The 23,576-nt window shown below is 33.8% G+C and overlaps 1 protein-coding gene across 1 annotated transcript in view; it reads left to right on the forward strand.

Moving 5' to 3' along the window:
* The window catches only part of LOC122805821 (cornifelin homolog), a 30,173-nt gene extending 14,429 nt beyond the window's left edge, over positions 1-15,744 (forward strand). Inside the window, exons 2-3 of the mRNA XM_044076082.1 lie at positions 2,319-2,470; positions 15,169-15,744. Coding sequence (XP_043932017.1) covers positions 2,319-2,470; positions 15,169-15,399 — 383 coding nt within the window. The 3' untranslated portion in view covers positions 15,400-15,744. The remainder of the gene's footprint in view (positions 1-2,318; positions 2,471-15,168) is intronic.
* Positions 15,745-23,576: the final 7,832 nt, after the last annotated feature.

Genomic DNA, 23,576 nt, shown 5'->3' on the forward strand with positions numbered 1-23,576 from the left:
AAGAAGAAAATAGTATGAACACTGGCAGATTTGAATTTTTTCTGGTAATTGCAAATTGGGGACTGACAGCCGAATAATATTGGTTTACCTGGGGAATAAGCATAGTTCATTACCCTTCCTAGGACCTCATTTTACCATGATCCAGCTCTGCTCTGCGCTTCCCTGTTCTGTGTAGATACTTGTTTGATCAACCATATTCAAACAAATGGGCTTTGTGGCTAGGGCCATCCTTAACTGTACCATATGCTGCTTATTCAATATATTGTAAAGTGTTTCCTTACTAGAAGTCTTTTTAATCACAATTTTATTAATTGACTATAAGGGCTGGAATAAAACTCAAAAGCAGCAGGAATATCCACCTTGCCAGTTCTACTGAATATCATTGTACTCCTATTCACAAGACAAAATGGCTTCCTGTCACTGCTAGATCCACAACCTGCTCAGTACTCATATAAGCTTAGTAGAGAAGGTACCGCTGGCAAATTAGTAGTGTGAAGATTTGTGTATCCCCTCAGAAGTAATACTATCTTCAAATTGAATAGACTCCATTTCTCATTAGCTATATCTGAAAGATTTTTTTGCAAGCTTGTTCATGACTCTCCGAACATTTTATTTAAATATATTACAACTTTAGATAATCTCAAACATTTCAAGAAAAAGTTGAAGTCACACTTCAGAAATATAAATATTTGTTTTAGGGGTCTTGGATAACTGCGAACAAAATGTGTACAGCCTGCAAGGGTGTGTTATTTCCATTTCTTAAGTGTACCCTAGCTACAGATTATTGTGTCCAACCACTATAATAGTTAAACAGTGTCATATTAGGAATAGACTGTAGGTTTCCTGTAGAAATTAGGGAAAATCTTTTGCACATATTGTTTGTTTATGCCAGTCTCTTATTTAATTGCTTACTAATTAATCTTACATCTGACCACTTTGTTTTTCATCATGTCAGTTATTGGAAAGTCATTATAAGTGTTTCATGGCCAGGGTTGTGGCTGAAAAGGGTCCTGTACCAACCCATTCCCCAGTTAACAAACAATATATAAAAAAAATACCAAAGCAAAATATTTTAAAATATAGATATATTTGGAAATGAGCTATCAAATATGACTAGTAATAATATTCATTTTTTTCCATATTGGAAATAACTAAAAAGTACACCCCGTAATTGCAACCAGATATAATTTCATTCACAAAATCAATTCCTCTAAATTTTCCTTTTTAGGCTGTTGCATATCATCATAATATATTCATGGAAAATGTTTTGGTTAATAGAATGTTTTCCATTTTTGAATTCTTTAACTGCAATATATTTCTTATAAACTAAGTCTTTTGTACTCATTCTATATGTTTAGATAGGGGTTTCTAGTTCACTATAATCCTATTTTTAAATTGTCTATGTTCTGTAATTAATATTCTTTATTTGAACTTCACTAGTAGAGAAAATCTCAGTACTGAAACCCTCTGAAGTACTTTTAAAAAGAAGGCTCTTATTTCAAAATGGTATAGGTTTTGTCATGAGTAGTCCTTTAAGTATACATGTTTTACAGAGTCAAATGTAATAAATTGTAAACAGATTCTAAAGTATACATGGAAGATAAATGTAGGTCTTTTAAACATTAGTTACTGATATAATTTGTCTCTTTACTTGTTCTTTTACACAGCAACTAGTTTTAGTGGTGATTTCAAGTACTTTATAAAGCACCGGTGAGCATGAAAACTTGTATTAGTCTTAAATGTCTGTACACAAAGTTCATCTGGATGGTTCTTCTGATTGTATTAATTTGTTGCTGGAACTGGCCCAGAACATATCCATGGATGCTAAATTTTGTTTCTGTAATATTCATTTTACTTAATGCATCATGTATTCTGGTTTAAACAATGGGAGATAATGTTTGGAAACTATTAAAATGGTATTAAAAAATCTATTACCCACCTCATTACAATCAAAAGTGGATATTAACAATGACTATAAACCTAAATAATGTATCGCTCACATGTGCATACATCTCATCAGAGACATGATAAGCTGCAAAAGCAATGCTAGAATGTTTTAAGTTGTGTAGAATTGTAAACCTCACTTACAAAAACAGAGTTTTAGGAAAACAATGTAAAAACTGATAAAGTAACGGTGTGTGTACAGGGAAATATAATGTAGTCAAGTGAACATTTTCAACAAGTGATAATGCTAAACTTTTAAAATCCACTGATAGTGGGGCTATGTGAGGGTGAAGGTGTAGGTGTGAATGACTGAGTGAAGACACACAAAAGGCACAGCATTTTTTTTTACTGAATTATTTTCTTTTCTGTTTCAGGCTGCTGTGCTTTCTGGTTCATGAGCTGCTTCATGTGTAAAACAGTCAAGGAGTTTGGAGAATGTCTCTGCTTACCCTTATTGGACCTAGAAGGAGCAGGTGCAATTTCCTTAGCATTTCGATCTGCTGTCCGTGAGAGATACAGGATTAAGGTAAATCAGTGGGAGTAAAACTGATATAAATCCAATCCAATTTCAGCCTGGGTGAAGAACATAGTGATATTATGATCAGAAGTTTTTTTTTTAACCAGGGTTTGTCTAAAATATGACAGAAATGCATTCTTTTATGCCAAATAGTTCTGTTTTATATGATGACTACACCAAGTTGTGTCTATGCGTATTGCACCAGTTGCATGTTTATAACTCATGCAGGTACTGCCTCTATGCTTACATTTTCAGTTTCTCTTTAGAAAGTCACCTTTAAGTCAGGTTAGTCAGTAACAGCACAACTCCATCTGCGCTAAGAAGACTGAGTCAAGTGCAAGGAGAAATGTGTCTAAATGTGGAATTAGCTACTTTTTCTATTTAACAGCAAATGTCTTGAGCGCCAGTAGACTAATAAACACTAATTATATTCAACGGAGAATAAAGTTATCTGAGCTTCTGAAGGATTGGTTTAATGACTGAAAGGTTACAGTGACTCCTTTTGTTCAGACAGTAACTGAAGAGCCTAAACAGTGCCATATTTTGGCAATAAGTGCAAAATGAATAGCATTTACAATATGTTCTATAGATGCATAGCATCCCCTGCTAATTATATATATAAACCCTGATATCATATTATAGTTGGAAAGGGATGAATTCCCTGATCCAGTACAGAGAAAATAATGGTATGTTCGATATGCTTATTTTTCGAGCAGCTGCACCATTTTTTCCATTTGACAAGCTGCCTTCTCAACAACTTGTATATGACATATATATATATATATATATATGTATATATATATATATATATAAACATATATAGATGAGAGTACTTGAAGTAATCAAAACAATGAAATGTCAAAGTCAACGCAAACAAATGTTTAAAAAAATTGCACAAAAATAATGCAGTGTTTATTGCAGCCCCCACACACCCACACCTGCTGATATTATAAATAAAATAAAATAAAATAAAAAAATAATATATATATATATATATATATATATATATATATATATAGATGATATAGCTATAGCTGTAGATATGCATACACTTTCTAAGTCTGCCTAGTCCCAACCAATTGTGGAATCTTGCACACTTGTCAACCAAAGTGTGTCAACAAAACAGATGTCACCTTATTAAGTGTTGACAAGTATATAAAAATATCCCAGCCCAAATAATTTTAAAATACTGTCCACAATGTAGAGGGAGATATTGGAAACTAAGACAAATGCAGATGCTAGAAAGGAATTAAAAAGTCATTTGAACATTACAAACATGTATATTATTTTGTTAGAACATGATAGAAAAATAATGATGTAAAAGTAGGGAGAAAGAACACGAGAGAAAAAGAAGCTGACTTAAGAAATAATAAGAATCTCTCAGAAAGAAAGATATGATAAGAAATACTGAAATTAAGTGAAAACCACAGTGCAAAATAAGCATGGATTTCATATATTTAGTGTAATAGTATACCATACATTAAAATTATATATTCTTTTAAAAATAGCTCACTCAAAACTTTATTTTATGTTTCCTAGTAATTACACTGCAATATATTAAAAAGAGACAAAGTGACATTAAAGAGCACATTTAAGAAATGAAAGACATACCCTGGGAGAAATGGAAGATATACTGTGGGGTTTTAAAAGGACTAGCATGGTATGGAAGTATTAATGCATTAACACATATGTGGTGTAGAATCTGACACCTTTAGCAGTCTACATGTTCTTGTATTCCAGAACTTTTTTTTCCTGAAAAAATCAACGTAAAAAATATCAGATAAACAAACGTAAATATTTTGTGAACAACAAAAGATATTAAAAACTGTACACACACCAATATTATCACCAATATTATCAGTTACGTTGATAATAGTCAATGCATTTATAGTATTTCCATAAATATTATAATGTATTATAATGCACACAAACTCAGAATTATATTTTTTGCTAAACTTTCATAAACAAATTGTCACATCTTGGAAACTGCACAACTTAGACATGTATTGTTGGAATAAATGTTGTTAACCAGACATAAATCTTAACATGACAACAAGAAATTCCTCTCTGAGTGTATGCTTATTGATATAGTTACAGAAATATGAAAATATGTGCTTAATTATATAATTTGCAATATAAATAATCTCCAAAAATATGCAACTTTCAGTGCAAATATCAATGGTAGGTTTCTTCAACACTATCTAAGGCTTCACCTTAGCTTTGCAGTGGTATGGAAATATTACTTATTTTCATAATTACTAACAAACATTCAGCAATATATCCAGTATAGTGTGATACCAGTTGTCAATAACAGTAAATTCTCCCATACCATAGGCCAAATAGGCGGCCGCCTAGGGCGCCACACTAGCAGGGGTGCATTTCCAGTAATCTGGCTAGTGTAAGTAGACCAGGATGGGGACACAGGCTGGTGTTTTGGGGTGCTGTGGAGCCTTTTTGCCAAGGACACCAGTTGACCTGAATTCTCCCATCTCCTAATAGGGTATTTCACGCCATACCCCTCAACAGCAGGTAAGTCTCTCAGTTATGAAAATGTGAAGATAAATGTGACAATATTAATAATAAATGACAAATAGTGATTAATTTCTCAACTGCAGGCATCCTAGATTAATAATCTTATTGTCATTTTGTTAACAACTCCTTACCCTCTCCATTACTGTCAAAGAAGCCAGACCCAAAAAAGTTCTGGATGCCATAAGGAGCTACAGGTGTGAACTGGAAATACACAAAATGGTGTTACAGTCCTGACTCAGAATGTTTCCTAATTGTGCTAAGCCTTTCCAATTCATAGATGTCTGTACCACTGAAGTTTTCCCTTTGTAAGGGTCTCAGTGCAGAAAGCATTTGCTGGTGAAGTCGCATACTAATGCAGCAGTCTTGGGGAGTGGCTAATGATAATAAGCCGTGGGCTCTTCTCAGAAATATCTACAGCTGTAAGAGAAAAAAGAAACCACTGTCAAACAAATTGGTCACCTGTTTACTTCTATTGGTGTACTTGTGACGTGGTAAGTTTAGAGAAGACAAAGGAGTTGGGGGGGGGTTAGTATGTGTATGCATGTGGGCATGTGTTAGTTTTTATAGAAGTATGAATTACATTGCATGAATGTGTCTATGACAGTGTATGTGTCTGTCTTTGTCTGCCTGGGTGGTCACACTAGGGGGGACTAGGTCGGAATGGAAAGTCTGGCAGTGTGTGTGTGTGCACGTGTGCGTGTGAGAGAGAGAGTGTGTATGTGTGTGTGTGTGTGTGTGTGTGTGTGTGTGTGTTTGTGTGTAGATGCTTTTGTTAACATAGTTGTTTGCACTAGCTAGAACACTGGTGTTGTCAGGTCTCACAGTGCAAGTGTTCCCTTCCGAAACATGCCAATGAGCCTGTAATCTTTCATATTGCAACCATACCTGTCTCAGATTTTTTCGCTGGCATGTCAATCGACCAATCCATGCCATGCAATTAGTGCAAGTTTTAAGGATTTACTGAATCCTACAGATATCCTAGCTGTAAGATAATAATATGGATACAAAACATTCTACTTCTCTGGCAGGCCATTGTACTGGATTAGCATAGAAACTGAAACAGGAGGGGTTTAATATAAAGTTATCATTGCTGTTGCTTAGGAAAAATCATAATTTTCTTCTTAGCAATTCTAAGTAGACCAAAAACACTTGAGTTATAGATTAGAACTTCAAGTCATAGATCTGGAGAAAATCTGTTGGGAGGTATATTATGCTGGTATGAGAGAGATGGTATACAGATAAGGAAGCATACAGAAAGCTTTTAAGTACCTGTAACACTTAATATTTTGCCAGAAGTAAATTGTAAAAAAAATGTTAGGAAGTAAAAATGGAAAAATATATATTTTATATTCAAATTTTAGCAGCCTCCATAACAACAAGAATGAATTGCAGTTATTTTTTAAATAAAGTAATGCAGGTATTGCACTAGTAATTGGACAGGGGAAAGGAGTAAGAAGCTGTGAGTTGATATAAATTGAGTGGATTATGCTTTTAATAAATAGACAACTTTGAGCAAGTAAAGGTTCATTAATAAAGGTGTGTTTTCAGGTTTTGGAAGGGATGGGTGTGGATGTGGAGACTACACAATATAAGGGGTAACTAGAAGAGTGACAAAGGATATTTGGGCAACAGAGCTCCAAGCTAAAAAGGAGTTGGCAGAGGAATATTGCAGAAAAGAAAAATAAGTGTCCAGGATAAGTAAGGTTAGACAGGAAATCACTGAATACCGGAAACAAGCACATGAACTGAAAGACTACTTGCCCTGCAATAACTATCTTATTAAGGTCAAATGTTTCTCACCTTAAAAATTTATAGAGACTATACTTCATACATGTAGATTTGCATCTCACTGTAGTACTCTGCATGAAAAAATATATAAAATTCAGGTTTGTAATCAGAACACAGAACTCCGTGCAGGCATGGGAAAACTGCCAAAATGCGCCTTGGACTAAACATGCAGTTTTACTGCATTCATCATTGTCATGAACATTCTGACAAAAATATGTAGAGAGTTTGAGTTATCAGCAAAACATGCATTGAAATAAGGAAACTGACCCCTTTCACAGAAGACAAAAAGGTCTTTGTGACATTATGTTTACACAGCTTGGTGTTGGGGCGAAGTAGAAAACCCACTAATAGGAGAATCTGTGATCACTCTACCAGCTAGTACTAAGCCTGTATCTAGTGTTCTGTTAGAGCTGGAGGTCAGAGGGTTAGAAGTGTCCAAAGTCTGTTGATAATAGATGAGAAATGCGAGACCGCTGTCATAAGACTCATGCATTAAAAGCACAAAATAAAATCTTGGGATCCACATCATTATACATAGAAGTTTTATACAAAGATAAGTGATACAACAAAATTTTCAAGTGCATCTATCACAAAAATTAAGACAGACCCAGATAACTCTGTGCAAGTGAAAAAGAAAACAAAACAGGGGGATATGATCAGAAATAACAATGGAATGTGAAAGAAGGTGAGAATTGTTTTTTTACAGAGAATATACTGATTGAATAAAACAATATCGAATGTGATATATTGATAGCACGTTTAATTAGGAGATTTTGTTATATAGTTAGCAGGTATCAGTTCCATAACAAAATGAGAACCTTTATTGTAACCATACAGTGGTATCACAGTAACCTTAATATGATCTGTAGTGTCATTATCCCACCACTTTCCTATGCTTCTCTTTTTTTAGGAAAGTTATGAAGCATTACTAGAGAAAAATATTGTGACTTAGAGGTATTTTTTGTAAAAGGCCTTTACCCTTTGTGTCACCACACACTCTCTGTCTCTCTCTCTCTCTCTATATATATATATATATATATATATATATATATATATATATGTGTGTGTAGATAGATATGTTTATATATATATGTATATATCTATATCTATCTACCTGTATATATATATATATATATATATGTATATATCTATATCCATCTAGCTGTATATATATATATATATATATATATATATATATATATATATATATATATATATATATATATATATATATATATGCGTATGTTCAAGATCCCTGCATCTTCAGGTACTGGTGAATCCACTAAATTCCCTGTAAAGTGATTTTTAAAAGAAATTAAAAACTTTTTTAACTTGTTGGTTAAAATGAACAGCCTTTTGAAAATTATCTGACTGACTGTGTGATACCTTTTTTTTATAATTCTAAATGGTTTTCGGCACAGTTCTAAAAGTTTTTTGTCACTTCTACAAAATGCATTTCTACTTATAGAACTGCTTCTGCTCAGTTATTATAGGTTTCATATGTCCATTGGTGTATATAAGGCTAACAACCATTAGGGCCCTTATAAGCGTAGCCATGCAACTCAAATGTGACCCACAAATTTGATTTATATAGAAAGTGATTTACTGACTGTCTTTGTCCATTAGAGACACAGACGCTAGACCATGGGTAAATTTCTGATTACCTATCCATTGGTCCACGTTGAGATTAAATAGACTTAAGGAGGAACTCTGCTTCACCTGGATGGGGGTCCTGTTCCAGAGAATGGGAATTCTCTGAGAAACATATCTGTCTCACCAACTGTCCTATTTATGTCGCAAGCAAAATTTAGATGCTTTAATCAAGAATTCTGATGCTGTCTGTTTTGTGGATGTGCAAAATGTTTAGCAAAACAGGGTCCAGAAATGCTTTGTACCCCAGTCAAAGATTACCTCTACAGGGCTAAGAGGTGATCAGCATAGGGGATTATGTTTTCTCCCTGAATTCTTTTTGTAAGGAATCTTTGTGAACATTCCAGCTGCTGCATGTGTCTGGTCAGGTACATACTGAAGGGGGCACTTATACTCTATGATAGGTTTGATGCGAGCTGAGGACACTGCCACAATGACTTCTCTGGACCTTGATGCCGTGCTCTCCCTTATAAATTGAGCAACACAGAAGGATTTTCTTACTACCCTCAACACCCATTGGTCAAATGCAAGTTTACTATCTACAAGAGTTCCCATATCCCTGACTAGTGAATGAAATTTTAGGGGTGTTTCATTGATGACATTATTACCCAGGGTGACTAACTTCCCAGAAGGTACTATAATGCATTATTTGATATTGAGTTTTAATCCTGGCTTTGGTGTCAAGCATTTATCTGTGTTACACCTACTTGAAGGGCATTCTGTTCTTGGGCAGATTGAATGACTGTTCCCAGTTTACAGTCATCTGTAAACTTGGTCAGTCAAGGCCTTTGAAATTGGCTTTGACCTCTGAGAAGTAGATGCCAGAGAGGAGTTGGCCCAGCACAGAGTCCTGAAGCACTCCACTAGTGACTGACCTCTATGTAGAGGTGGCATCTCAGACCCTAACCTCTTGGGTCATATATGTGAGCCAGCTAGCTATCAAGCATGTTATACAGGGATTTATGCCAAGTTACATAAGTTTGTTGACAATGCCAAAGTAGGGCATTGTATCAAATACTTTAATCTAAATTTAAATGTAATTTAATCTAAATCTAGGTAGGCAGTATGCATCACTTCTCCCTCATCCATTGCCTTAGTGACCTTTTCAAAGAAATCCACCAGGTTCAGTAAGCATCAGTAAGCATGACCTTCCTTTGACAAAGCCAAACTGGGATGGATCCAGTGTCTGGAGGTCTCCTGTGTCCTTGTTGATAAGTCCCATGATAATTTTTTTCCATAGCTTTGCAAATTAAACTAGTCAGAGTAATGGATCTGTAGTTTCCAGGATCTGTTGAAGGTACACCTGTATGTATGGGGATGGCCATCACAGTCTTTATTTCTTGTGGCACAAAGCCTGTTTTAAGACCACAGTTAAATAGTGACTCCGCCAACATCATCAACCCCTTTTCCCATTTTCTACATGGGGTTGGGGTATTGTGTCTACTGTTGCCATCTCTTTCTCTCTCCTCTCTCTCTCTGTTCAATGACACTCTCCTACTTTTTTGACACTCATGCCTGAATGTCACATGTCTTCTCTCACACAATCCATCCACCTCTTTGCTGGATGCCCTCGTTTTCTCTTGCCTTTTTCCTGTCTTTTCCAAGTTGTCTTCACCAGATTGTCTTCTGCTTTTCTGCACATGTGCCTGAACCACCATGATCTGTTTTCTTTGACCTTTTCTGCAGTTAGGGCTACTTTGACTTCTGCTCTTATGTCCTCTTCATCTGTCCCACAGTGTACATCATACCACCCATCTCAAGCACTTCATCTCCATCATCTCTATCTTCCTCAGCTACTCTGCCTTTACTGCCTAAGTTTCTCTACCATACAGTGATATTAATCATATCACTCTTTCAACATCTTGTGTTTCAGCTTGTCTGGCATACTTCTGTCATATATATAAAGCTAATAAATACTAAATTAAAAAAATTTTTTTATTCATAAATCATTCATAATTTATTAAAAAAAAAACTTAAAAATCCTAAATTAAAATATAAATTAAATATAAAATATATTAAATAATTTTTTAATTACAAATGCAACATTAAAATAATTGTTTTAATTCCTTTCTTAAAATGTAAAAATGTGAAACAGCACCATCTAAAATATAAAAATATATTGCACTAGTATTTTTTCTTTTTTTTTCTTTTTTAGCTCTTATCTTTAGTGGCAGCAAATAGAAAGATAAGATAGTTCATTTAACCCTTGAAATTTTCCTGCTTTAGGGTTACTGCCACCATTTTTTTTTTCTCTATTCTTTTCTTCCCATGGCCACCCCCCCTAATATTCTTATCTGTCTCAAAACCAAAAAAAAAGAATTTATATAACCTACATATACTTTAGAATGTTTAAATAATGCATTGTTTTCTTTACCTTTAGATATATCATAAATGTGTTCATATATTCTTCTTTTTTTCTAATATATTCCTTATACTTCTTTAATTTTTATAAACTAATTATTTATATATTTACAATTCATTCAAAGAGGGAGAGGGAATACATTTTTTCCTTTTTTTTGAAAAAATCCTCTTGTGTTGTTGTTATTGTTGTTATTTAAAATTTAAGCTTGTTGAAATTTCTATTTTCCATCTCTCTCTTCTCTCTCATTATAATTATGTATTAAATCAGGATTATTAATTAACAACCCTTTAATAGGTTTAAATTTTTTTTTTTTTTTACCTTTCTTCCTTCATTCTAAATCTAATAATTCCCTAGAATACCTCTATCTATATATATATATATTTTTCAAAAAATACATTCTTTTTAATAAGTCACTATCCACTTGTGTCATCTGCTACTCTCTAACTATTGCCCCCTTCACTATATTCCTTTACAGTGTGCTGGATGTGCACTATTGTAGTGAAGGAAAAATTATAATAGGGATTTTTTGGGTTTCTACATCAAATAGGCATACATTTTTTATCAATTTTATCAATAACACCTTCATATATTTTTTGCTATTTTTTTTTTTTATATTTAAAAAAGCTTCATTTTTTTTAACAACACAATTGTATTTATTTTCATCCCTTAATTTTAATATCTATTTAATTTCTTATTTTATAATATTGTTTATACTTCTGTCATATACTGTACCTGACACTCTGTACCAATTGGCTACAGCTCCTCTGATCCCAGTTTTGACCTCTTCATTCAGACTTCTATTTCCTCAACCACCCCTCCCAGATACTTGAAGCTGTTAACCTGTTCCACTGTTTCCCTTCTATCTCAATTCTCTGTCTGCTATTACAACTATCTTATCTGTACTCAGTTTCATCACGTGCCTACAGTTTTGTAATCTATTCCCCTATCCTTTGTTGAAGTTCTTACTCAGATTCTTCCTCTAATTCCACATCATCTGCATACAACAACTTTGTTGATCTGTCCCCTCCAAACTGTTTGCTAATGTAGTTCATCACCAGAATGAACAGCAGTGGGCTGAGAACTGAACCTTGATGCAAACCCACTCCCACTGGAAACCCCTCTGTGAAACTGATCACTAAAGTCTTCTGTGAGACTAGACACTGTTTGTACTTGAGTCATTGAGTCCTTGTACATAGCTTGCAATAATTTTACCAGTGTTTCTGGGACTTCGAACCACCACAGGACTGCCCATATCAATTTTCTTGGGACCTTCTCATATGCCTTCTCCAAGTCTAAGAATACCCACTTGGACCCTTTCCTCATCTCTACCTTCTTCTCAACTATCTGTCTCACTGCAAACATTGGGTCAGTTGTATTGGTTCCTGATCTGAATCCGAACTGCTCATCTCCCACCTTACTTTTAACTACTCTGCATATTCATCAGTCACCCTGTCAAGGACTTTCATGCAATGTGACAGGAGTTTGATAACTCTGTACTGCCACTGTTCTGAATGTCTCCTTTGTTGTTGAACTCTACCCCTAGTATGCTTACTTGTGCCTCCAGGCCTCCTGATATGTCATATTTTAGACTGTTCAGGAGGCATCCCAAGATGTTATCAGGGCCCATGCAAGCTGTGTTCTTGGCTTTAGCAATTGCAGTCGGTACATGCTCCCTGGTTGTAGTTGGGGGGATTACATTTGAGAGTATTTCTTGGAGGAGACAGGGGTAATTTTTGAACTGAATTTATCCATTAACAGGTTCACTATATCACCAAGCTTGGTGAATGCGGCACCATTAACTACCAGTTCAGCACGTTGCTTTGTTGCTGCCCTAGAGGTTTCTGACATAGCCAAAGACCTGGGAGGCTTTCTTAACCTCAATGTTGGCTTTGTTTGGTCTAATTAGCCCTCTTTGTTGCCTATTTAGTTTAATGAAAAAGTTTTTATCTTTATAGGAATTACCCTTCCTGATTTTTGTCATATTTTTTCCTTTTGTTGGATATCTCCTTACTCTCCCTTCTTCACTTACTTCTTTATTTCTCTTAATTTCTCTCTCTCCCCTGGCTTTCTCTCTAAATATACCATAAGCCTGATTTTCTCTCACTTTGTATTGTAATTTCTGTTTGCATTATACTAACTTGCCTTTAATTTATGTATAAACTGACTAAAGGCTCTCCAAATATTATTCATTGACATGTAACTTGTATCTGCTCTTAATCAGTGTCTTAATATTATGTCTAATTTGGTATAATTATTTACGCTGTCGTTTTTTTTTTTTGTATTATTTTTTAAAACTGTAAAATTATTGTTCTTAAAATGTTTTGTAATACTTTGGAGCTTTTTTTCCCTGGGCCTCCACTGAAAATGGGCTCCTACCTAATTGGACTTTCTGGTAATCAAATGTCAATCAATAAATAAATATCCTGTTTAATTTGGGATGCCACCAGAGCATGTTTTTTGTTCTGGGTTTACTTCTGGTATGTAGAGCAGCCTGTATGCAGCCACTGACATAGTTGTACAGAACTTCTGAAAGTGATGTAACATAGATTGCTGTGTTCATGGGGATTTGGAGGTGCACTGAATTTGGACAAATCATCACTTAATAAAAAGCAGTTTGTCTTAGAATAATTCCTAACTGTTACTGGTTTTAGTGGAGTTACAGAGTTGATTTTGAAGTTGACAACTTTAAGGTTAGACATTACCAAGGAAGACAAGACATGGGGGGTGCAGAGTTCTCCCATATTTGTGAGTACAATGTCCAGTATGTTGGAGTCTCTAGTGTGCATATTCACTATTTGATCCAAGATTGTTTGTATTTATGAAGTTCAGGAATCTCTATAATCTATATGCCTCTAGATTTGAGGCCATGTAGCATTCACAGCCTATAGAGGGGTAATTAAAGTCTCCCATGATTAGGGTGTTAGAATGGATGGTAAGTGTCTCCAGTAGGTCCAAGAATGTATTGTGGGCTTCTTGGGACAAGCTGGGTGACGTATAGCTGGCTACGATATGGTACAGGATTTTGTTCATGTGATCTGTACATGGAGGAACTTGAACACATCATCCTGTTTGACCAACCTAGATGTATTCTTGTTACTGATGTATATTGAGACACCTCCACTTTTAGCCTTCGTCTGTGCAGCTACTGGTCTAAAAGTGCGGACGGCACTGAAACCTTGCACTGCCAAGGTATGCTCTGCTGCTTTAAACCGTGACTCAGTAATTGTACAAATGTCTATATGCTGAAGTGTGAGGAGGGTTTGGAGGGTGTGCAGTTGTTTTTATGTAGACTCCTGACATTGAGCAGTAACACCTTGAGGTTCAGCTGAGTTGATTTTGCTATATCGGTAACTTAGCTAAATTGGCAAAGCCTGAAAAAGGTACCATATGCATGGATAAGGTTTTAGCCAGTATTCAAAAGTCAAGAGGTTTAGGTGCAGAACTTCCTTGGCAAAGCAACGTGATCTGTCAACCATGTTCTTCGAAGATGACAAATACTGTATCCCCTTAGAATGACACCAGAAAGACAGAGAATTGTTAAAAATCATTCAGCTTTTGCTCGTATTGTGATGTCATCCTTGGTGATGGTAATTATGGCTTAACAAAGCTGTAGAAGGGACTTAAACTTATCTAACAAGAATCAGAATTATCTTCAAAAACTACACAACAGCTGTGCTGGTACTTTGAGACTGACAAAGAGTGACATTAAAAGTGAACTGTAGTTACAGTTACTAATACATTGAGAATATACATACAGCAGACTTAAAATACATAACGGTAATTATACACTACAAGGTGATATCTTTGTTTTACACCCCATTTTGGTTCGGTTAACTAAACCATTCAAACTGTAAAAAGTGATATAGGGCAGGCATTGTCAGGGTGCTTAAAGAATTACATTTATTAGTAAAGTTTAATACTTTGAAAAAAATTATGCATACTTAAAGCAGTAGAAGGGTTGCAGATATCTGGATGGTGACTTTATGATTCAATATATTCACTGGTTCAGTGACTGTTCATTTTTCCATATCCCATGTTAATAATTGATAAAATTAAAGAAACAGTGATATAAAGCAATATCTGAAAATAAAGATATTGTTTGTAATATGCTTGGTAATTCATGCATTTAATTACAGAGTTAACACAATGAGTAAGTTATCATTTCATAATATAATGACATGAAGATAACATTTTAAAGTTGTCATAAAAATATTTAACATGTCACAGCAATGCCAGAGCAGGTTTGTTTTATAGCAGAATTCTAATTATCTAAGAACAAGTTTATAGACTGAAATTTCAAGACGATAAAATGAAATATCTGCAAAGTATTCACGCTACAAAGATGGACTTAGTCATTATTTCTTATTTGTTTTAGGGTTCCATCTGTGACGACTGTTGCAAAGTGACCTGTTGCTCATCCTGTTCCTGGTGTCAAGTGGCACGTGAGATCAAACACCAAAAAAGGCCCATTACCATTATAAATGCCAATGTCCACATGGCTCCAGCTCCTGCCTTTTTCGATGCAACAGTGCCACCATCCTCAGGTTTTACAACCTACCCAACAGCACCACCATCTAACTTATATCCACCCATTCCAGCCAAGTAATCTGCAAGTTATAACAAACATAATTGAAATGAATAAGATGCTTAATTGACAAATGTATCGTTACATTATTTGCAAGTCAGAGTTGTGCATAGTAAATAAGCAATATGCATACCTGTATGATAAGATGATTAAAAAGTCATAGAAAATATGCAATCACATGCAAATTAGAATAGATTTTCTGACTTCATTGTGAATAAGGCATTGTTCCTACTAATGGCCTGAACTTACCAGTAATATATTACTTCTAGCATAAATGTTGTTAAACAATAACATTTTGAATCTCTGCTTTAGGATAAATTTATTAATTGGATTGATTTTGGTGGACTTACCATTTCTATGGATAAAAAGCAATAAAGAATGCATTTAATTATTTTTGCAGTCTATCTTTGTAACACAATAGCTGCAGTATTTAAAAAGTATCTTTCAAAATATTCTTGATGTCTTTATCAACTTATGCCATGTAATTTATTTTCAAAGAAACATGTTTGGTGTTTTTTTTCTTAGTCTTGATATTTCCATAAAACTATCTGAACAAAGTCATTTGTCAACAAACCAAAAGCAAAGGATGCACCAGTGGATTGTTTGATTGATATTAAAGACTAAAAGGCAAGGAAATGAGTCAGCCACCTGAAAGGAGCTGGCAGTGCAAAAAGGGCACATTAGGTAGACAAGTAAAACTTTTCAGCTCTCATAGATATGTAATGCTGTGTTTGTCTATCTTTCTGTCTGCCTGTCTGTTTTCCCTCTATAGTTATTCAGCAATTAGGTTGCTTTTTGACTCTTGCTGCACTAAAAATCTGTTAAATAATTTTTATACTGATCAGTGAATTGTTATACTAACAGGTTGTGTACTGTGCTGCTGTTTCATTTTCTTTTTACATTGTGGTACACGTGTCAACTATGGTTCTCTTTAACTTCTGTAAATGGTTTGAGTAACTTGACAAGTTGGTCTTTACCTGACAAATGATTATGCACACCTACCTAGCAATCAGTTTTAGTTTGTTTGTGTCTTTTGGCTTTTCCTGGTTAGGGTTCGCCACAGCGGAACTCCAGTCCGCCAATGATTGGCAGTAGATTTTTATGGGCTGGCTTGCCGGGCCTAGCACACAACCTTCAATGAAGGAATGCCCATTCACGCATGTCATCACACAGAAGACGCTCTAACTGAGAATCAAACGGGCAGCGTCTAACTGTAAGGCAACAGCGCTACCACAGCACCACCACCACAGTCACCTAGCAATCAATTTTACTATGGATTGAAATGCAGCGGTAACAGAGGGAGAGAATGAAAATGTGTCCTGGCAAACGTAATGCTGCTGGCTTTATTATACTACAGTTGTTTGCAAAATTAAACACTTAAATGAGGTTAGAACTCAGAAAGATTAGAGATGTTTCTCTTTTACTTTGAAATCTCAATTTGAGCATAAATGCAGAAAGCAAATATATTAGTCAGTGTTGCAGGATTGTCTTTAGTAAAAAATGGCAAGTTGTTGAACTGGATGTTGTCCAGGTAGAAGTTACAGAAGTTGTAACTTTTATAGTAAAGGATAAGAGTGCTTTTCCAACATTATGACCACACGCGGTGGACCAGAAGTACCACTGTTAACTTAAACTGCATTTGCTTATGTATCATTATGTAGTACCAGCTGAGCTTTCTACCACATAAGGAAACTGAAAGTGAGAAAAACTGAATGTTTAACCCTTAAATGGAATGGAAGTAAATGTGGCACAACAGGAGTAAACTAAAAAGAAGCTAAAGTAAGTCAGGTCTACTAAACGATAAAATGTTTAGTAATCTTCTCATGTTCAGTCTTAAATTTTAATTAGTTAAAGTTATAGCTTCATGTGCCTTCTCAACCATTAAAATCATTGCTTGAGTCTGTAGAAAAGATATTGTTAACACGTGCCCTAATGGCAGTTTTTTCAAATTAAAAAGAAGTAAATGGACAAATGTCCATGTGTACAAGTACGCACACATTTACACATACACACACACACACACACACACACACACACACACACACACACACACACACACATTCACTCGCTAGAAGACTAGTAAACTATGAAATATTTCAAGACTGTCTAAGAGAGACCATGGACAGAAGAGACACAGACAACAGATGAAATGTATTGACTGTAAGAAGACCAATATTAATTCTGGCATCACATATGTTTCTGTCTGTCTTCATGAGTGTCTGTCTGCCTGTCTATCTGTCTTTTTCTCTCTCTAAATTCCCCCTAGGAGTTTCTGTGCAATAATCTGAGCTTTTGAATTAAAATGTAATTTAAATGAATAGAAACATTTTTGGGGACTAACATAGTCAAAAGGGTATGGCTGAAACTTAAGAGTGGTGTCATCTTACTTCAGTGAGCAACAGGTAGCACACCCTGTAGATTGATTGCTGACACTGCAGTACAGCACAAGAGGGAGTGCTGCACTCCTGTTTGTGCTATCCTTAGGATGAGACATTAAACCAAGGTCTTATCTGCTTGAGTTGGTGGTAATAAGGGTGATTGTATGAAAAGAGTAGGAGTTCTTTATTTACACAACTATTTGCAATGTACATATTTACATGTTTACAGAACACTTACATTACATATTATGTTCCGTCATTATTAATAAATCCTTACATTCATACAGACCCCCACTCTTTTTTCCTCAGATACCACTTTTTTATTATATTTGGTAATATCCACTTTCCATTAAACATAATTTAATTTAGTCTTTCATTCCCAATTGTCAGTATAATGCAAAATATTTTTTATCCAAATTATTGACATACTCTTTACTATGCTGCCAATAAAAAACATACGCAATCATATCCATGTCTGTTTTTTATAATCATGTAATTATTTAATTATTTTACGTTCTATTATTTTGTCCCCAAAACTTTTTTTAACTCTTTTACATGTTAAGAAGACATGTTCTGTTGTTCTAATAATCCAAATAAAAATAAATTATTTAATTGACTTTTTTTTAAATCATATTTCCATTTTCTGGTAACTTATTAATTTGTAATGTCCCTAAGAAATCTTGACATACAATATATTTCATACACCATCTATTTCTTTGCCTTATAGCTTTTACATTTTCTTCTGTTAAATATTCCCATGGATTCACACAATAATTTTACTATATATTATTTTTGTACCACAGTTTCCTATTTTCGTCTATTCCTTCTATTTTTAATTTCCACAATTATATTTTCTCTTGATACATTCTTATTTAATTTCCCCAGTCTTTATTTTATTCATTTTAATTAAACTTCATTCTTTCTTATATCTTTCTTTAAATATGTTTATCACCAACTTATTCTCTTTTCCATTTATCCATTCCAAGACCTTATGTAAATTTAATGAGGCTCCATATATTATCAGATTCAGTAAGCCTAAAACCCCTTCCTCCTTTTTCATGTACAAACCACCTCTCTTGACTGGATTTAATCTAGATTCTGAAATAAATTCAAAACAACTTAGATAAACTGTTTTTACAATTAAACTTCAATTTTTCAAATTCTCTTAGAATCATATATATATATATATATATATATATATATATATATATATATATATATATACTAGTTATGTATGATAATTTTATGAAATGCACTTTCTTACTAAATGACAGCCTATACCTGTTCCACATAATAGTAAGCCCCTTTAAATCATTCAACATTTTCTCCCTTTGTTCCTTTATTATATGATACTCTCCAAAATCATTTCCTACTGCCAATATTTTTCCCAAACTGTATCCCTTCCATTTCTTTATCACATCCTAAACCCTTACATTTTTCTTTATTAACACTTAGCCCAACTTATTGTTGTTTATTATGTACATTTCTAATTGCCTTCTTCATTTCTTCTTGATTTTTAGCTGTTAATGTCATATCAGCATGACATAATAATGAGATAGTTCACTCCCATGTCCTGTATATGTTTACTTTAGTACCATTCTTCATTTAATACTTTTATCTACTGTTCATAACTATTACAAACAAAACACTACTCACTGGGCATCCTTGGTTTATACCTCAATTCATCTCCCTGTCTTCACTTAATTAATCCTTTACTAAAACTCTACTTTTAGCATTTTTATATACTGATTCACAAACTTTCTTGATCTGTGTATTAAACTTGTATTCTCCCATTATTTGCTATAAGATATTGTGGTCTGTTGAATCAAATGCTTTATTTATATCAGCCACTATTAATTTTAATTTATTTTGTCCTTTCTTAATATCATCCACTTTTCCCTCAATTGTCATTAATACATTTTGGCTCCCTTTTCCTTTAAAGCCATAAATATATTCTTCCATTATATAATTCAAGTTATTTTCTAATCTTTTTTGCATTATTTTCATAAATAATTTATTATCACTGTTATTTAACATTATGTTCCTCCAATTTTATTCTGATTCTTTTCTCCCTTCTTCCATATAAATCTCATCACGTCCCCATATTTCTAATACACCATTTAACCACTCATTAACTATCTTAATTAAAATTTCTTTTTTGACATTGCATTAATTTCATGTACAGTAAGTACCCTATACCATCCACTCCAGTTGCTAAAGTAACATTTATACTCTTCATTACATTGTCTATTTCTGTTATTGCAATTTGTTGTTGTAATCATTTATTTCTTCTGTAAACTGCTTTGCTCTTTTTCTACTTTTCCTTTTTATTCCTTTCTTTCTTGTTATCTCTTTCATATAGGTAACTACAAAGTCCATATTTGCTTGTTCTGTTTCAATTTTTCTTTTTTTTATTTTTCATCTCCCTAATTATACCACTATCTTCTTTAAATTTTAGACTTAAATATGGTGACATTTCTTCCTTTTTTTCCTTATAAGCATATTTTGCTTATATAATAAATCTTTATTTTACTTTCTGTTGACTTTTTTGATAAATCTCATTTCAAAAATAATCCCTTTTATTCCTATCAAGACCATATTTAAGACAGCATTTTGAATTCCTTTATATTCCTCTTTTTTGTCTTTTCTAATTTTCCCATGTAAAATACATTGTTTATACTTCTCTTTAAATATTATCACAACACAAAGTAAACAGCTAAATCACACTGGTGTAGGTGAAGGAATATAAATAGAACTATTCAATGCACTTTTTTCTTGTTTTTTCTTGTTTTTCTTGTTTATACTAGAACACAAAATAAAATATTTAAACCTGCATTTATGAGTATACATATTTTCAAAATGTATATTTTAAAGTGGTTGTTTTATATAATATAAAAACATGCACTTTTAAAATTCTGTGATTTTCTATGGTTTCTCAAGTTAACTGTTTGAAACTAGCATCCAATTGAAATGATTGAGTTTAAATTTGTACCAACCCACCATGTGTTTTTAAGAACAGCAATGAGTAGATTATTTATTCTGAAAAAGATGTATGTGGTGAAATGAAAAGCGCTTTAATCAAATAAAGTTTTATTCAATTTGTATTGTTGGGAGCTGTGTGTTTCCTGTTATCCTGGTATACTGCTGAGGGATAGACCTTCATTAGACTACTATTGGTGCTGCCTGGCTGTTTTTTTATTACTTGTCTCTTTAAATATTATCCACCATTCTGACGATTTTTATCAAATTCTCCCATTGTTAAATGATCCTTCAATAACATTGTTATATCTTCTTTATCTTTCTCATTCCATTCATTTTCATTGATTCTCTTAATTCCTTTCCCAATTGTTATTTACTCTTTAATCTTATATATTTTAATCCATATTGCTAAATGATCTGAAATACACATTTGTTTCTAGTGCACCTTCTATTGCAGTTCTCAAAATGTTATCTCTGTTTGAAATTTTCCCATCTGACATGTACTCTTATTCACATTCCATAACTCTAATTTTTCCACATTTTACTACTTCTTCCATTGCGTTATCTAGTCTATTTTTTGCTTTTTACATCTTTTTGTTTGTTATTTTTTCAAACACCTTTAATGAATTATCACTTGTGACATAGACAAATTTACATTCATAGAAAAGTAATCAAACTGTATTAACATAACAAACATTATACTTCACATATATTGTGATATATCATATAACCTAAGCAATATTACATACATTATTCAATTCCTAGCTTTTTTTAAACAAAAAACATCTTTATTAAACCATAACTTACTACATAGACAATCATACATTTATATAAATGAAAACAAACCACACCGACACAATCCTAGTTGCAAGCATTTTACACCACAAACCATACTAGCACACTCCCATTTGCAAACATTATGCATCACTTATAATCTACCCAGTCTTTCTCACTCAAACATTAATAGCTCATTTAAACCCTGTTACCTTTTAAACCTCATTCCTCCCTTGTAAGTATTGTTCCCAGAATTCCTATTTTTTCCTATGTAGTTTGCTCTTATTATACCATGACCCCCCATTAATATTCCAAGGAGTGCACGCTGATTGGCCAGCGTGCACGTTGTAAATCGACTTATACTAATGGAAAAGGTCCGGTCGCCCGGACTTTTTCCATTAGTATAAGTCTCTTTTAAAACACTGTCTCGCTATGTTAAAAGATCTCCGTTGCTTTTTTTAAAGCTGTCTCGCTATGTTAAACTCCTTTAACATAGCGAGACAGTGTGTAAAAAGCAACGGAGATCTTGCTTTCTCCACTGCTTTTTTTTAAACCTGTCTCGCTATGTTAAATGGGTTTAACATAGCGAGACAGCTTTAAAATAAGCAACAGAGATCTCCGTTGCTTATTTTAAAGCTGTCTCGCTATGTTAAACCCATTTAACATAGCAAAACAGCAAAAAGCAATGGAGATCTTGCTTTCTCCGTTGCTTTTGGCCACAACTCTGATGTACTGTGTAGGCATGCGCAGTACATCAGAACTGCCGCGGATACCAGACAGCTGCGGAAGGGCAGCAAAGAGGCATTATACAATGCCATTATTTAAGAAAAGTAATTATTTCTTTTCTTAAATAATGTCATAGTATAATAGCAATAACCCACTTCTGGGTGTGGGTAATGCGGGATTTACCCACGGTTGTCTTTGTTTGGTCCCGAGGGCGAACCACGCCAACCGTGGGTAAATCCCATTACACCAGCGTGGTTATTGCTATACTCTTTTCTAAAGATCTCAGTTCCAGTTGTTTTATCTCTGTTACTATATTCACTACTTCCATTATTAGACACAACAAGACCTTACCATGTCTAGGCAATTCAAATTCTGTATTCAGAAAAATCAACCTTGTCAGACCAATCTGCCCACCCAGCATCTCTGACAGTGCATCCCGCAGGAAATGCTTAAAGGCCACCAAGTCACTGCACTCCCAGAAAATATGTTCCCAATTATTTCTTTCCTCACTTTCACATCTCCAACATTTGCTGTCTGTCTGAGGAAAAATTCTCTGAATTCTACTTGGGGTATAAAAATATCTATATAAACATTTACAGGCAAAATTCTAAATCCTCTAGATTTTGTTGCATATTTGGGAGACGTACATTTTTTGCTTTTTACATCTTGTCTCATCTAAAATCTCTTGTTATTATTAATAACTTATTCTATCTTGAAATAATATCTCCCTTTCTTTATATAGCACATATACATATATTGCTATTAATCTATACATTTTCCCTTCCCATCTGAAATCTACACCATCAGTCTTCTTAATCTAATTAAAGTATAATATATAATTTTTATTCCATTTCTATACAATATAGCAATCCCTGAGCAGTTTTTATAACCTAAATTCCACATTATACAATCTAACCATAATGTTTCTGTCCGTTCTCTTTCTTCTTTATTTAAAATCTTAGTATCTTCTAACACTATCAACTCTACATCATTCTTATCACACCATTCTATCACTCCAATTCTCCAAACTACATTCCTTATACTACTAATATTAATAGATAAAATTCTAAGACTATTCACCACCTTCTCTTTAATCTATGGTAAAGTTATCCATTTCCTTTCTTTTTAACTTTCATTCCTAAATCCTGAAATTTTCTTTTCTTGTCTTTAAACCTTTTCCCAACTAAACTTTTCTTTTTAACTATTTTCAGTTTATATCCTCTTCATCACCTACTTCTGTTCCACTTTCCCTCTCTCCTTCCACTTTTGTTCATTATCCATATTCTCTTCTGGATTTATAGCATTACTTTCCCTCCTATCTTTTTGTTGTTGTTCTTCTTG

Source organism: Protopterus annectens, chromosome 7.part0 (assembly GCF_019279795.1).
Source record: "Protopterus annectens isolate FY-2018-M chromosome 7.part0, PAN1.0, whole genome shotgun sequence".
Taxonomy (NCBI): Eukaryota; Metazoa; Chordata; order Ceratodontiformes; family Protopteridae; genus Protopterus; species Protopterus annectens.